The sequence below is a fragment of the Squalius cephalus genome, assembly GCF_949319135.1.
Source record: "Squalius cephalus genome assembly, chromosome: 7".
Lineage (NCBI taxonomy): Eukaryota > Metazoa > Chordata > Actinopteri > Cypriniformes > Leuciscidae > Squalius > Squalius cephalus.
The window spans coordinates 14,070,448-14,088,874 of NC_137128.1; the positions used below are offsets into that span (position 1 = coordinate 14,070,448).

Below are 18,427 nucleotides of genomic sequence, written 5' to 3' on the forward strand. Positions count from 1 at the left end.
TCGATAGACGAAACCGTTTTCGTATAGCGCAGCAGCAATTTTGAGGTATAATGCTAAAAGCACTATTCAGGCTTTATCTCTGCAATGCCTTGACATATTGACACCAAACTTTGTATGTGTCATTGTCACTTCACTCTGACCACATCACATCAGTTTTGTAACTGCGCCACCTATTGGTCGAAAGTGATAATGCATTAAATCATATTTTTAATGACTGTTTATATGATTTTTCAGCAATTTCACCTAAAATCCTCTTTAAATGTCTTTAATTGCTCATTGTTGCAGTTGGTCTGACACTTTCAGACATGTTGGCATGTCTTGTCATCTGATTGTGCTTGGCCCCGATAATTGCTGCTTGCAGCTATATTTATTAGGGGCCAAGCACCGAAGGTGCGTAGGCACCTATTGTATCTGTTCCCGTTCTTATTATTATTATTCTTAATTTTTCCGACTGGGAGTCTATGGCAGCCCATAGAACCGCTTGCGGGAAAGTTATGAAATTTGGCACAATGATAGAGGAGGGTCTGACCTATCAGCATAGCAAATTTGGAGTCTCCAAGTCATTACCTCTAGCGCCACCAACTGTCCAAAGTTGCACTCATGTTTATGCTAATAACTTTTGAACCACATGGGCTAGAAACAAAATTATTTTTTTCTCTGATTCCCTAGCTCAAGCCGATTCGATTGCACCCTATGACGTCATTTTCCGTCATGAAAATTTTTCCGCCATTTTGAATTTTCCGAAAAACCTACTTTTTCGAACTCCTCCTAGGCCGTTACTCCGATTTTCACGAAATTTGAACCAGATCATCTCCAGACCATGCCGACAAAAAGTTATGGAATTCAAGTTGATTCTCTTAACCGTTTTCGATAAACCCACGAAGAAATTTTACGTAGAGCTTGCGAAAACAGACATAAGGCTGTATCTCCGCAACGCTTTATCAGATTCAGACCAATCTTGGTACATGTCATCACAAGCATGACCTGAGGCTACATGCTGCGTTTCGGCGCAGCGCCACCTACTGGTCCAGAGATATGACAAATGGATGTTTTTGCTTATAACTTCTGAATGGTTTGTCCAAAAATCATAAAATCAGTCTCGTTAGATTCAGGGCAACATGCCGAGTCGACTGATATCCAATTTTCCCAGATCAGCCATTTTGGCTGTCGGCCATTTTGAATTATGTGCTAAAATGCTGTATTTTATGAACGCGTGAACGTATCGTTACAAAACTCGGAATGGATCATCAGCACGATGCCCTGAAGGAGCCTGAGAAGTTTCGAAACAGTGCCACCTAGTGGTGAATTTTTTTCCCCAAATGCTTCCAAATGCTTATAACTTTGGGTGTGGTCGACTTATTTTCACGAGACTCATCTCATTAGAGTCCTGAATCGTTGCCAAGTCCCACGATACCAAACATGCTAGGTTTCGCCTTACGGTTTGTGTAGCGTTGTGATTTAGCGCTTAAAAAACATTTGGCTATATCTTCGAAACCGCTAGTCCGATCGAGACGAAACCACCGTCAGAAGTTTGGAAACATAGGTCGATAGCTATACGCCAATGCCCAAATGCGAAAATATTGATAGTAAAGGGTAGTAAAATCCAATCAAAGTCATGTGTCAGTCATTTTTTACGTGTTTTTTCATATAAATGTCTATAACTCTGAAGCGAATTGAGATATCTTCACCAAAATCGACACACATATGTATGGGCTCACTCTGAGGAAATGTAAAAAAAATGGTGGAACTCAGCCTCTTGGTGGCGCTATAATAGAACAAAACATGAAATCCCCATTGACTTCAATACAGTTTTGTGAAATAAAATGCTATACTAAACGAATGCATTAGTTTAATATTTCGAAACTCAAAATATGCCATCAGCACCATCCCCTGAAGGTACCCAAAATATTTTGAGACAGTGCCACCTAGTGGTCAAAAGTTGTAACAAAATTTACAAAACTGCTAATAACTTTTGAATAAATTGGCCTATTGTAATGCAACTGGTCTTAATAGATTCCTTGGGTCAAGCCGAGAACATAGATACCAAGGTTTCCTTATTTGGCCTAGCTTCCTGTCCGCCATCTTGATTTTCAGTCAAAACCTACTTTTTCGAACTCCTCCTAGACCGTTTGTCCGATTTTCACCAAAATCGAATCGTATCATCTCCAGAGTGTGCTGACTAAAAGTTATGGATTTCGTGTCTATAGACGAAACCGTTTTCGTATAGCGTAGCAGCAAATTTGAAGCATGATGCTAAAAGCACTATTCAGGCTTTATCTCTGCAATGGCTTGACATATTGACACCAAACTTTGTATGTGTCATTGTCACTTCACTCTGACCACATCACATCAGTTTTGTAACTGCGCCACCTATTGGTCAAAAGTGATAATCCATTAAATCATATTTTGAATGACTTTTTATATGATTTTTCAGCCATTTCGCCTAAAATCCTCTTTAAATGTATTTAATTGCTCATTGTTGCAGTTGGTCTGACACCTTCAGCCATGTTGGCATATCCTGTCATCTGCTTGCGCTTGGCCCCGATAATTGCTGCTTGCAGCTATATTTATTATTATTATTATTATTCTTCTTCTTCCGCTCTTGGAGTCTATGGCAGCCCATAGAACCGATTGCGGGAAAGTTGTTTTGGTTTGACATTCTGATAGAGCACAGTCCCAACATTAAATACACCAATTTTGGTGTTTCTAAGTCATTCCCTCTAGCGCCACCACCTGTCCAAAATTTCACTGTTATTTTGCTAATAACTTTTGAACTGTAAGGCCAATCAACAAAATTATTTTTTCCTCTGATTCCTGAGCTCATGCCGATTCGATTGCATCCTATGACTTCATTTTCCGTAATAAGAATATGGCTGCCATTTTGAATCATTCGCGAAACATACTTTTTCGAACTCTTCCTAGACGGTTTGTCCGATTTGCACGAAAATTGAACCAGATCATCTTCAGCCAGTGCTGACAAAAAGTTATGGAATTCAAGTTGATTCGTCAAACCGTTTTTGATAAACGCACAAACAAATTTTACGTAGTGCCTGCAAAAACAGTCGTAAGGCTGTATCTCCACAACGGTTTATCGTATTCAGACCAAACTTGGTACATGTCATCCCAAGCATGACCTGAGGCAACATGCTGCGTTTCGTCGCAGCGCCACCTACTGGTCCGGAGATATGAAAAATGGCTATTTTTGCTTATAACTTCTGAACAATTTGTCCAAAAATCATAAAATTGGTCTCGTTAGATTCAGAGCAACATGCCGAGTCGACTGATATCCAATTTTACCATATCGGCCATTTTGACTGTCGGCCATTTTGAATTTTGTGCTAAAATGCTGTATTTTAAGAACGCATGAACGGATTGTTATGAAACTTGGTATGGGTCATCAGCACAATGTCCTGAAGGAGCGTGAGAAGTTTCGAAACAGTGCCACCTAGTGGTGAATTTTTTTTTTCAAACGCTTATAACTTTGGGTGTGGTCAACTTATTTTCACGAGACTCATCTAATTAGTCTCCTGAAACCTTGCCGAGTCCTACGATACCAAACATGCTAGGTTTCGCCTTACGGTTTGTGTAGCGTTGTGATTTAGCGCTTAAAAAACATTTGGCTATATCTTCGAAACCGATTGTCCGATCGAGACGAAACCTCCGTCAGAAGTTTGGAAACATAGGTTGATAGCTAAACGCCAATGCCCAAATGCGAAAATATTGATGTTTAGGGGTAGTAAAATTCAAACAAAGTCATGTGTCAGTCATTTTTTACGTGTTTTTTCATATAAATGTCTATAACTCTAAAGCAAATTGAGATATTTTCACCAAAACTGACACACATATGTATGGGCTCACTCTGAGGACACGTAAAAAAAATTGTGGGACTGAGCCTCTTGGTGGCGCTATAATAGAACAAAACATGAAATTCCCATTGACTTCAATACAGTTTTGTGAGATAAAATGCTATTTTCATTCAAAATCTACTTTTTCGAACTCCTCCCACACCGTTTGTCCGATTTTCACCAAAATCGAATCGTATCATCTCCAGACTGTGCCGACTAAAAGTTATGGATTTCGTGTCAATTGACGAAACCGTTTTCGTATAGCGCAGCAGCAAAGTTGAGGCATGATGCTAAAAGCATTATTCAGGCTTTATCTCTGCAATGCCTTGAGATATTGACACCAAACTTTGTACGTGTCATTGTCACTTCACTCTGACCACATCACATCAGTTTTGTTAACTGCGCCACCTATTGGTCGAAAGTGATAATCCATTAAATCATATTTTTAATTATTGTGTCTATGATTTTTCAGGCATTTTGCCTAAAATCCTCTTTAAACGTCTTTAATTGCTCATTGTTGCAGTTGGTCTGACACTTTCAGACATGTCGAAATGTCTTGTCGTCTTATTCTGCTTGGCCCCGGTAATTGCTGCTTGCAGCTATATTTATTATTATTCTTCCTTCTTCCGACTGGGAGTCTATGGCAGCCCATAGAACCGATCGCGGGAAAGTTGTAATGGTTTGACATTCTGATAGAGGACAGTCCCAACATTAAATACACCAATTTTGGTGTGTCTAAGTCATTCCCTCTAGCGCCACCACCTGTCCAAAGTTGCAGTCATGTTTATGCTAATAACTTTTGAACCACAAGGGCTAGAAACAAAATTCTTTTTTCCTCTGATTCCTGAGCTCATGACGATTCGATTGCACCCTATGACGTCATTTTCCGTCATTATAATTTTTCCGCCATTTTGAATTTTTCAAAAAACCTACTTTTTCGAACTCCTAAGCCGTTGCTCCAATTTCCACGAAAATTGAATCAGATCATCTTCAGACTATGCCGACAAAAAGTTATGCAATTCGTGTTGATTCGTCAAACCGTTCTCGAATACCGCGCAAACAAATTTTATGTAGCGCTTGCGAAAACAGACACAAGCCTGTATCTCCGCAACGCTTTATCGTATTCAGACCAAACTAAGCACATATCATCACAAGCATGACCTGAGCCTACATGCTGCGTTTCGGCGCAGTGCCACCTACTGGTCCGGAGATATGAAAAATGGCTGTTTTTGCTTATAACTTCTGAATGGTTTGTCCAAAAATCATAAAAGTGGTCTCGTTAGATTCAGGGCATCATGCTGAGTCGAATGATATCCAATTTTCCCAGATCAGCCATTTTGGCTGTCGGCCATTTTGAATTATGTGCTAAAATGCTGTATTTTAGCAATGCATGAACGTATCGTTACGAAACTCGGTATGGGTCATCAGCACGATGTCCTGAAGGAGCCTGAGAAGTTTCGAAACAGTGCCATCTAGTGGTGAATTTTTTTCCCCAAATGCTTCCAAATGCTTATAACTTTGGGTGTGGTCAACTTATTTTCACAGGACTCATCTCTTCAGACTCCTGAATCGTTGCCGAGTCCAACGATACCAAACATGTTAGGTTTCGCCTTACGGTTTGTGTAGCGTTGTGATTTAGCGCTTGAAAAACATTTGGCTATATCTTTGAAACCGCTTGTCCGATCGAGACGAAACCACCTTCAGAAGTTTGGAAACATAGGTCGATAGCTGTACGCCAATGCCCAAATGCGAAAAAATTGATGTTTAGGGGTAGTAATATTCAATCAAAGTCATGTGTCAGTCATTTTTTACGTGTTTTTTCATATAAATGTCTATAACTCCGAAGCAAATTGAGATTTTTGCACCAAAATCGACACATATATGGTCAAAAGTTATAACAAAATTTCCAAAAAGGCTAATAACTTTTGAATAAATCTGGCTATTGAAATGCCACTTATCTTAATAGATTCCTTGGACCAAGCCGAAAACATAGATACCGAGTTTTCCTTATTTGGCCGAACTTCCTGTCCGCCATCTTGATTTCAAGTCAAAACCTACTTTTTCGAACTCCTCCTAGACCGTTTGTCCGATTTTCACCAAAATCGAATCGTATCATCTCCAGACCGTGCCGACTAAAAGTTATGGATTTCGTGTCGATAGACGAAACCGTTTTCGTATAGCGCAGCAGCAAATTTGAGGTATAATGCTAAAAGCACTATTCAGGCTTTATCTCTGCAATGCCTTGACATATTGACACCAAACTTTGTATGTGTCATTGTCACTTCACTCTGACCACATCACATCAGTTTTGTAACTGCGCCACCTATTGGTCGAAAGTGATAATGCATTAAATCATATTTTTAATGACTGTTTATATGATTTTTCAGCAATTTCACCTAAAATCCTCTTTAATGTCTTTAATTGCTCATTGTCGCAGTTGGTCTGACACTTTCAGCAATGTTGGCATGTCTTGTCATCTGATTGTGCTTGGCCCCGGTAATTGCTGCTTGCAGCTATATTTTATTCATGTGATCAAAGCTGAATTTTCGGCATCATTACTCCAGTCATGATGATAATTCATTTTAATATGCTGATGTGCTGATGTGCTGCTCAGGAAACATTTCTTTCTTTCTTTATTATCAATGTTGAAAACAGTTTCATATTTTTGTGGAAACCATGATACATTTTATGCAGAATTATGAAGTTGAAAGAACAGCATTTATATGAAGTAGATTTTTTTTAACCGTGTAAAACCCTTGACTGTCACTTTTGATCAATTTAATGCATCGATCCTTGTTGAATAAAAATTTTAATTTCATTAAAAAAATCTTACTGACGTCAACATTTTGAACCGTTATGTACACTTTTGGTTTGTTTATTGCGAAATAACTCCACATTGTTTCTCTGTCATCTAAGCAAGGCTACGTTTCCCAAACGCACTGGGCCTGTGAGCTCAGCGAAGCACCAGCATCGAACGCTCTCTGTGATTGATTGGTTTCGTCTTGTATCCAGATGACTAGGAGAAAAAGTTATATCCTACACAATTATCCGCTAACATTCGCTTATTTTTCCACTTAGAAGCTTATTTTACACACTGAATTGCGTGCTAAATTAATAAAAAATTACTGGTAAAAAAAACACACATTTGGATCGATATTTTTATGTAAGGATCGATCCTTTTCGATACCACGTCAGTATCGATAGTATCGATACTTCAGGATCGATCCGCCCACCCCTAATTCGCATATCTCTCGAACCGTTAGTCCGATGGATTTCAAACTTGACAGGTGTCTCGCTACGGGCACGAGTAAGTGCAGTGCCAAGTTTGACGTTGTTTGGATGAGAAATGCAAAAGATATCGTTAAAAATACCGGTAAAAGAAGCACTTAGAAGGTTGTGGTTTAAAAATAAACACTCCGACATTAGAGGGTTGTATCGGTCAAAGAAGCCCCAAGAAGGTTGTGGTTTAAAAATAAACTTCTGATATAAACACTCTGTCAGCTACACTGTTTACTTCTGAATATTATATTTTATTCACGGCCATCATTTGTAGTAACCTATTCACAAACTGTTTGCTCAAGCGTAGCGTTTTTTCGGAGTTCACTGTGTAGCCTGCTCCCTGAATCGTCGAGTTCACTGTGTAGCCTGCTCCCTGAATCGTCGAGTTCACTGTGTAGCCTGCTCCCTGAAATCTGTAAGTCACCTACGCCGTTTACTTCTGTATATTATATCTATCTATAAATTACGGGAACGTCTTTCTGTCTGTCTGTCTATGTGTGTGTGTGTGTGTGTTATTCGCATCTCTTGAACCGTTAGTCCGTTAGTGATTCTCTTCAAGTTTTCAGATTTCTGTCCGACTCAAATCACACACAAATGCTCTAAGCACTGGTTAAATATTCTGTTCTCTTTCAATAGAAAAAAACTAAACAAAAAAAAAATCAGCTGCATTACAGACAAACTTAAACTGCAAACAATTATTATAAGAATAAATAAAAAATAAAAAAATTGACATGACAATTGAGCTGAGCTGACAGAGACACTCATTCACCTTTTAATTTACAGTATAAAAAATTAACTGACATGCGCCGTAGCGGTCAAATCGCGATATTGCAGGCCCTTACATTAGGTCACGTGAGATCAAACGACTACTCGACAACCAAGATATTTGTCGACAATTTTTTATTGTCGACAATGTCGACTAATCGTTTCAGCCCTACTTTCTACCATGCACAAATAAAAAAAGTCACTGAACTTTTGCTGTGCAATTGTAACAAGGAGCACTCAAACACACCAAACCAACAATTACTAAAAACACACACAAAAACTGATTTTGCATGGGCATTTTGCACTAGTTTGTGTAATTCCGGATTTTGAACACACAAGTTGTAAAGTATTAGTTTAAATGTAGTAATGTGCATTTGGGAATTTGTCAAATAGATGGGTAGTTGTGCACACATTAATAATTAGGCTAGCACCGACATATTCACTGGTAGTTGTTTGAGTGTAGGTTGTGAAATGCTTGAAAACCACGAAAAAGAAAGTCTCAAAATCCAAATGAATCAAATAAGATTGACTCAGAAAAGAAGTCAATGAATGGACGAGTCACCTGATCCACAAATCTTCTTTGTTGCATGCGCAAATTATGATATACTAATACAAAATAACAAATTGCAACACATTCATTTAATTCTGAATTTTACACAGGGAGGAATTTGGTTGTGGATAGTAAAACATATCTGCAACATTTATCAAGTTCATGGATAATTGTGCTTGCATGTGTTAATCATTTTGAGACAATTCATCCCATACATTAAGATCTCCATATGGCTGGGATTTAACCATTTGTGGCCTTTAAAATGAAGATAGTAGCCTATACCAAAAGAAAGGTGTGATAAGAACCAGAATCTAAAAGGATATCAAGATATCTTTAATACTTCTTGAGTTACAGGCATGCAAACTTGGGGTAAAAAACAAATTTGACATGACAGTCCTCTGGTTGAGTTGACACGGAAAGACCCAATAGGGTTGTATAATATATTCAACTGAAATGTGGTAGAGAGCTATTTACTTCTACCTGTTTTCTTCATGTGGATTAATCACATCTGTTTGTACCACTCGTTTGTATGCCACTTTGGACATATCAATATCATTTGATGTTTATGAACTGCTAAAACCACATTGACTTTACTGACATAGAATAGCACTGTAGAAGAGCAGCTATCAGTAACAAAAAGTCCAAGGTGGTAAAGTGAGATAATGCTAAACGCCCACATTTTACTAGTCTTATTTACAAAATTCCAGCACCTCTAAAATAATATTACATTCCGTGACTAGTTTACAATTCAAACATATGAAACGCTAAAACAATGTAGCATATTACCTGTAAATGATGATGTCATAAAGTGTCCTGCCTTGAACATTGAGCATGTGTGCATACATCGCACGCAGTGCATCCTCTGCCAGAAGAGCTGTGTCATTGGTTATTATCCCTTGAAGAAATGAATTCATGTCTTCTCCAGACACATTGATGAGAGTCCGGTGTGGTAAGCTGTAAAAGCTAAAGTGTCCTGTATAGTTGGTGGGTTGATCTTGAGAATGTTTTCTAATCTGAGTCCTGCTCACACTCTCATGTCTCGTACAGAGAAAATAGTGCGCATGAAGTCCGGCTGATCCTGCCACGATCGCTCTGTAAGCACTGCCAAACAAAATCACCCTTTGCATTGTGTAGTTTTCTTCAGCGCAACTATGAAAGCTCCACAGAACGAGAGTTTGTGTTATCTTCTTCTTCTTCTTCTTCTTCTTCTTCTTCTTCTTCTTCATTTGGTGTTTTATGGCGGTTGGCAAACCAACTTCCGGTGCATTACCGCCACCAACTGGACTGGAGTGTGAAGCACTAATAACAAAAAAACAAAACAATAAGCAACTCAAAAAAAAAAAAAAAAAAGAAAAAAACCTCAATACTTCAAATTCTCCAACCTACTCCTATTGCTTTAAGATACTTCATTATCTCACTATATATTTTTACTTGTTCTACTTGCTTTCCCAATAGACTTTCCATACTGAATACTACCACACCCAATTTTCTTACTTTCCTCTTAAGTACTAACCTTTCTTTTCCATATTTTAAACATTTTATTAAAACATGTTCTATTGTTTCTGCCTGATCACAATAATTACATTTTCCCGTATCATGTTTTCCTATCTTAAACAAGGAATGATTTAATCGTGTGTGCCCTATTCTAATACGAGAAACAATCGTATCCTCTTTCCTATTCCCAAAAACACTTCTTCCGTTTCCTACTTGCTTCTGAATACTATACAACTGTCTTCCCTTGACCTCATTATTCCATAGTTCTTGGCATTTATTGTTTATGAATTCTTTTATTTTACTTTTAACGTCATTTTTGCTTAACGTCACTTGCACATTTATCTCATTATGTTTTACTGCTTGCTTTGCTAGTCTATCTACCACTTCATTGGCCTCCAATCCCACATGAGCAGGAACCCACACAAACACTATTAAGCTTACACTACTTATTCTTAACAAACTTGCAAGTATTTCATATATAATGTCTTGCCTTGATACTTTATTTCCACTTACGAGGCTTGTGATTGCTGCAAACGAATCAGAACATATAGCTACTAATCTCGGTTTTACGTCCTCTACCCAATGAAGTGCAACCATCATGGCAACTAATTCTGCTGCAAATACTGAGATATGATCAGTTATTCTTTTCTTGATACTAATTTGAAACTTAGGAATAAATACAGCAGCTGCTGTTCTTCCAGAGATAGGATCCTTAGACCCATCAGTAAATATTTGCACCCATGATGAGTAAGTCTGATCTAAATACTGCTGTGCTATAATATTCTTTAGGATGTCTTTCTCATTCTTAATTTTCATTTGAATTTGTAGGTCAATTATTGGCATTGGAAAAATCCATGGTGGTATACTGGATAATATCACAGTAGGGCTAACATCACAATCTTCAATACCTGCTTCTTGTACTTCTCTTTGAACACTCCATCCCAAGCTTTTAATGTTTTTATTCCCATGTTCCCAGCATTCTTCTAGTACTCCCTTCACTGGATGATTCTTTTTATGACCTTTTATATTAACCCAATAATTCAGTCTTATTTTAAGTCTTCGAAGTTTTACCGGAGCAACCCCAACTTCTACCTGTAGAGCTGCTATGGGGGATGTTCTGACTGCACCACAACATATTCTTAGGGCTTGATTTTGTATTGCTTCAATCTTTTTGAGTGTAGTCTCGTTTGCAAAACCGTAAATTATACTTCCATAATCTAAACTTGATCTAATTAAAGTATTATATATTCTTTTCAACGATAATCTACAAGCTCCCCATTCAACCCCTGTTAAACATCTTAATATATTTACTCCTTTTTTACATTTCTTAATCAGATTTTTAGCATGTATAGCAAAAGTCATCCTGGAATCCATCCATACACCGAGATATTTGACTACTGGCACTTGCTCCAATTCCTGCTTATATAACTTTAACTTAACCTCTGGTATTTTTTTCCTTTTAGTAAAACATATAACCTGAGTTTTAGCCACAGATAATCTAAAGCTCCAATTATTTGCCCACCCCTCCACTTCATCTACTGCTTTTTGAATACTTTGTGTTACACGTGCAATATTACGTCCTCTTTTCCAAATTGCCCCGTCATCCGCAAATAATGCTCTTCCTACATCACCTTTTAAATTACAAAAAACATCATTTATCATAATATTAAATAAAACTGGGCTGCATACACTTCCTTGAGGAGTTCCGTTCTCTATCTTGTATGTCTCTGAATACTCTACTCCTATCCTAACTTGAATTGTTCTTTCAAGAAGAAAATCCATAATCCAATTATACATCTTTCCTCCAATTCCCATACATTTAATTTTTATTAATAGTCCCTCTTTCCAAAGCATATCATAAGCTTTCTCTATGTCGAATAACACCCCTACCATTACTTCTTTATTAGCCTGCGCTTTCCTGATATCTGCTTCTAGGCTTAACACAGCGTCCATAGAATTCCGACCTGCCCTGAATCCACTTTGGTATGGTGACATAAATCCTTTAACTTCCAATATATAATTTAGTCTACGTACAATCATTTTTTCCATCAATTTACATAAATTAGAAGTTAATGCAATTGGCCTATAATTAATTGGATTGGATTTGTCCTTTCCAGGTTTGCCTATTGGTATTATTATTCCATGCTTCCATGAAGAAGGAAGCTTTCCTGCATTCCAGATCTTATTGAATAAATTTAGAACCACTTTCAATGATCTATCTGATAAATGTTGTATCATTGCATAACAAATATCATCTCTTCCAAGAGATGTATGTTTGACTCCTCCTAAAGCCATCTTTAATTCATAAATACTAAAATCTGCATCTAAGGTGTCTCCAGTAGGGTTCCTTTTCATCAACACGTCTGGATGCTGACTCTTATTCTTATTTCTATTCTTTTTAATATCCTCTGTTACATTATCATCACTATGGACTTTAACAAATACTTTAGCCAGCATTTCAGCCTTTTCTTTATCTGCCACAGCCATTTTTCCTACATCATTTTTTAAAACTGGTATAACGTTATTTCTATATATTCCTCCCATTTTTCTAATTGATCCCCACATTTCACTAATGTCAACATCTCCTCCTATTGAATTACACCAATCTCTCCAGTACTTCTTTTTAGCTGTTCTTACTATTCTTCTCACCTCAGCTAATGCTCTCTTATAATATATAAAATCTTCAAATAAATTAGTTTGTTTAATTTTCCTAAATGCTTTATTCCTATTTTTAACTGCGGTACTGCATTCTTCTGTCCACCACGGAACTGCATTCCTTTTTTTACATGTTCCCTTTTTACCTATAACTTTATCTGTTACCTCAAACAAAACTTTACATAATTTCTCATTACACTCCTCTATATCCTCTATCAGGTTTAGATCTAATGATGTTATTTCTACCTCGCTTAAATACTCATACACTTCCCAATTTGCTTTTTTAAATCTCCATCTTGGTGCTAAAAACACATTATGCTCCAATACACTTATCCCTACCTTACATAAAATTATATAATGATCACTGCCCATAATATTTTCTTCCCACACATCCCATATACATTTATTTGCTATCTCTTCAGAAACCAATGTTAAATCAATTGCTGACCCAACTCCACGAACCAAATCTATTCTTGTGTTTCTGCCATCATTTAAACATACTAACCCATTACTGTCTAAAATTTCTTCTACTACCCCCCCCCATTATAATCATCACTACTACTTCCCCATAAAGTGCTATGTGCATTAAAATCTCCACACCAAATTACTTTAGTATTTCCTGACCCAATAACCTTCTCTAATTCCTTACTTAGTTTACTACACGGATTATAATAATTTATTATTCGAATAGTTTGATTCTCTGCAAATACTTCAATCACCACCAGCTCATATGCTTCAATCTCATTAATGACTCTGTAATCTATATCATTCTTAATAAAAGTGGCCACCCCACCTCCATTTCCTGCCCCTCTATCTCTCCTTACTATATTATATCCTTGCAGTACAAAATTTAGGTGAGGTTTTAACCACGTTTCTTGTATGCAAATTATATTAGGTTTCTTATCTTGTTGATCTATATACCTCTTAAATTCTGGTCCATTTGCAATAATACTTCTAGCATTCCATTGCAAAACCGTAAAAAACATAAATATTATGTACTTCCACATGAAGTTTGAACACTTGATTTAGTCATTAGCATGTCATTTATTTTTTCCAAAGTTACTCCGGCTACATTCAAGTATCTCTCTGCTGCCCTTATTATGATTTTAATTCTTTCTGTTCTACTTTCCGATTGAGCCGAACAATTTATCACTTCGGCCATAAATGACACGAATTCCATTTTTCCGATCACCAATTTATCCTCATTTGTCTTTTCCTGAACCAAAGAAATTTCATTGCCTTCCTTACTAACCACCTCTCCCTGTCTCTGCTCATGTCGTTTTGCTTTCTTTGCGGCTTCAGCATAAGTCAGCCCCTCCGCAATTCTCACATTCTGGATTTTCACCGCTTGTTTGTGAGCACTGCATCCCCCAAATCCAGCACTATGCTCATCACCGCAATTGCAGCATTTTGCCTTCACTCCTACGTCACATTTACCATATTCATGTTCGCCGCCACACCTCGCACATCGTAAATTTCCTCTGCAAACCGCACTAACATGTCCATACTTCTGACACTTGAAGCATCTTAGTGGGGGAGGAACGTAAGGTCTTACTTGATAACTTACATATCCTATTTTAATCCTCTCTGGCATTCTTTCTTCATCAAACTGAAGCATCACCGACATACTATCCTTCCTTTCTTTGTTTTTACCATATTGGAGCCTTTTTGCTCCAACGACCTTGCTCCCTTCAATGGCGCTTTTAATTTTATCAACAGGTACATCAGTTGGAATTCCATAAATGACACCTCTTAACCATGGTTTCCTAGTCATCACTGTGCTTGACACCGAATATCCAAGCATTGAATTAATACCCAGTGCCTTCTTTTGTTGTTTTTCGTCTTTGCACATAATAATCACATTTCCATCTCTCAGGGTCTTTGCATTATTTATTTCTCCTAACACTCTTTTCAGAGCTTTGGTCAATTTAATTGGGTTTAATGTCACTCCGGGTTCTCCAAATTTCATCATTACTTTAAATTCTTCCACGTCAATCCTACTCACGTGATCCTCCTTTCCACTATCCATAAAAGATCCTTGGCTATTGGTTTTCTTTCTTTTCCGCTTTGCTATTCTACTCCATTCATTCCCTCCAACACTCCCGCTACATGATTCATCCTCCATTTCCGGATCGCTACCGGAGCTACCGTCATTTCCTGCCATCAGTGCTCCAGTCACAGTCCAGTGTTGCCAACCGCCCCCGACCTCTGGTTTCTCTCGGGCCTCTTCTTCTTCTTCTTCTTCTTCTATAATTTTTATTGGCAGTTTGCAGTCAAAGTGCATTACCGCCATCTACTGGGCTGAGGTGTGATCACATAGGGATGTCAAAAAAAAAAAAAAAAAAAGTAACTAAATAAACAATAAATAAAGCTTCAGCTGGCGCTGCGTGTTCAGCTCCTCCAGCTTCCACTCTTATAGCTCCTCAAACTTGTAATAATATTATTAATTAAATAAATAAATAAATAACTAAATTCTTCTTGCTAGTTGGCTTTCTTTAAGATAATTAATAACTGCCCTAACTGTGGACTGTGTGCTGGTTACACTCAATAAATTTCCCATGGTTAACTCTCTGTCTATTGCTCTCTTCATATTCTCCCTTTCTCTGGTGTATTGTGTACAATCTATAAGTATATGTTTTACATTTTCTACTACTCCACAATTTATGCATAGTCCAGTCTGATGTTTCCCTATTATGTGTAATCCACTATTTAAACTTGTATGTCCCATCCTCAGTCTGGAAAACCATGTTTCCTCCTGTCTTTCCAATCCACTGAATTTTCTAGCTGTAACCTTTTTGTGTATATTATACAAATGTCTGCCTTTTCCCTCCTTATCCCATCTCTCCTGCCACTTTATGTTAATTTTGTTCTTAATTATACTTTTAATTTCTGACCTACTTAATTTAATATCGAGTTCAACCAGTTCTGATGTAATTGCTTCCTTTGCCAGCATGTCTGCCTTCTCGTTGCCCTTCACTCCCCTGTGTGCAGGAACCCATATAAATCCTACGCTTATGCTTTGTTGACTTATTATAAAATTAATTTGATTAATTTCATCTAGTAGATCCTGTCTACATGTAGATTTTCCACTTTGAATGCATTCTAGTGAGGACATTGAGTCTTAACATATAATCACCTTATTTGGTTTTACTTCTTCCACCCATTGTAAAGCCAGAATTATTGCTACCATTTCTGCTGTAAAAATGGCCAGATGGTCTGTTGTCCTTTTTTTAATATTTACATTATACTTTAAAATGTGTACTGCTACCCCTGTTTTCCCAGTCTGATCTTTTGATGCGTCTGTAAAAATCTGAACTGTGTCTTCATAATTTATGTCAATATATTGCTGAACGTTTTGATATATCCCTGATTTAATTATATTTTTAGCTTCCAAATCTACCCTGGGATAACAAAACATCCATGGTGGGATTGTTGGTATGCTAACAGTTTTGCAACAAGCAATGTTGTCAATTTCCATATCTTTTGCCTGCCTATTCCCATGCCACCCAAAACTGCATAGTGGACGCCCATACTCCCAGCATTCTAATAACACCTTCTTTGTAGGGTGTGTTTCTTCATGACCTAGCAGATTTATCCAGTAAGACATGGAAAGTTGTAATCGCCTTAAGTCTAACGGCATTTCTCCTACTTCTATTTGTAATGATGGGATAGGTGTTGTCCTAAACGCACCACAACATATTCGAAGTGCCTTGGCCTGTACTCTGTCTAATTCTTGCATTAAGGTTTTATTTGTTGAGCTATAAACTATGCTTCTATAATCAAATACAGAACGAATCAATGCAGTATAAATCCTTTTCAGGGACATGCCTGATGCTCCCCAGCTAAACCCTGCTAAACACTTCAGTATATTTATGCCTTTTTTGCACTTATCTATCATTTTCTGAATGTGCGTTTTAAAATTTAGCTTAACATCAAACCATACCCCCAAATATCTTATACTATCCACTTGTTTAAGATGCTGCCCATACAGTTTAAGTTCTATAGCAGGATTCGTTCTTTTTTTGGAAAAACATATAAATTGTGTCTTTTCTATAGATAGATGAAAACCCCACTCACATGACCACTTTTCAACCTTAACAATTGCTGACTGCATCTTAACCTTCAGGTTGTCAATATTCCTTCCTCTCACCCATAATGCCCCATCATCAGCATATAGTGCTCTACCCATTCTCTGATCTATTCCGTTAAAAATGTCATTAATCATTATATTAAAAAGCATTGGGCTACATACGCTTCCTTGTGGAGTACCGTTCTCTATTGGATATATATTTGAAAATTCCATCCCTACTCTCACCTCTATGGTTCTGTTATTTAAAAAATCTTGAATCCAGTTAAACATCCTGCCACCTATGCCCATCTTATTTAACTTAATTAAAAGCCCCTCCTTCCACAACATGTCATAAGCTTTTTCAATGTCAAATAAAATAACTAAAACAGCTTCTTTACTTACTTGTGCTTTCCTAATTTCATTTTCTAGACAAATAATTGGGTCCATTGTTGTACGTCCACTACGAAAACCACTTTGATGAGGGGAGAGCATTCCTCTTTTTTCAATTACATATCCTAGTCTTATAGTAATCATTTTTTCCATAATTTTGCATAAGTTGGATGTAAGAGCTATTGGTCTATAGCTTTTAACCTCTGTTTTATCCTTACCAGGCTTACCTATAGGGACTACCACAGAGTGTTTCCACATTCCAGGCAACTTCCCTTGCTCCCATATCTTGTTATACAATGTTAAAACAACACTCTTAGCCACATCTGATAGCTGCTCTATCATTTTGTAACATACCTCATCTTTCCCTGGTGAAGTACTCTTAACTCCTATTAAAGCTCTTTTCAACTCAAATAATGAGAAGTTTGTATCAATTGCACATTCATTTGTGACTTTCCTTCCCAATATGCCTTTATTTTTCTCAATCACCTTTGCTCTCCACTCTAACTCTTCACTGGATAAGTTTTTTGTGCTATGCACCTTAACAAATGCCCTAGCCAGTACCTCTGCCTTTTCTGCATTAGTTACTGCTTCAATGTCATTTTCTCTTATTACTGGTTTGTGTTATCTTGTCTCCCACCTTCCATTTTCATTCCCATACTGCATTGCGAATGTTGAGTTTGAAGCGAAATACGAATCCTACTATGGCGAAGGTTTACCGTCGCTCTCGCGATACTTTGTTGCATAGTGATCACTCAAACCATATTCACCTTATTCCGGAAGTAGCACTGGGTGGCGCCATCCGCGTAATCTCACTTCCTGGTTTAGCTACTTAGCGTTTTGTTTGCCCTGGTCCAATCTGTTATCTGTCTTGATATAAGTAGATAGACTATAATATTATAGCCAAATGCGTTGGCCTATGGTTATTAACAACTGCTGCAACGTACTAAAGTACATTTCACTTGAAGCTTTTGAAACAATGCCACAATCAAATTATTTAATAGCTGTGTCTTTCTAATAGCTATTACTTAGTTATGAAGATGTGCACAAACACTACTACATGTAAAGTGTGAAACATTATTACACCAGTTTGTTTGCTTAATCACCAGATACATTTGCATTTGCCAACAGATGAGAAAAAAATAGCCACGAACTGGTGTAGAAAGAAAGTAGAGCCTCAACTAGATGAACAAGAGGGTAACGTTAGCTTAGCTAACTACTAGCTGCAATTTCTTATGGTTTGATCTCTAACACAAGTAATGGCTGTAAAATAAATCCAGCGACTGAATTCTAGAGGACCATAGCTTTCAAACAAGGTATAGCATGTGTATGTGTTCTGTAGTGAGACCATTACAACATTAGATGTTTGTGGCTAATGTAGGC

The 18,427-nt window shown here is 37.4% G+C and overlaps 1 protein-coding gene across 2 annotated transcripts in view; it reads right to left on the minus strand.

The window, feature by feature from the left end:
• iba57 (iron-sulfur cluster assembly factor IBA57) overlaps window positions 1-17,760 on the minus strand; it is a 172,858-nt gene extending 155,098 nt beyond the window's left edge. Inside the window, exons 1-2 of one of the 2 annotated variants that reach the window (XM_079877092.1) lie at window positions 17,685-17,760; window positions 9,226-9,635 (exon numbers count right to left, since the gene is read on the minus strand). In XM_079877092.1, coding sequence (XP_079733218.1) covers window positions 9,226-9,566 — 341 coding nt within the window. In that variant the 5' untranslated portion in view covers window positions 9,567-9,635; window positions 17,685-17,760. Of the gene's footprint in view, window positions 1-9,225; window positions 9,739-14,593; window positions 14,822-17,684 lie in introns of those variants that run through there. The other variant, XM_079877091.1, reaches the window with a different exon arrangement.
• Between the last annotated feature and the right edge of the window lie 667 nt (window positions 17,761-18,427).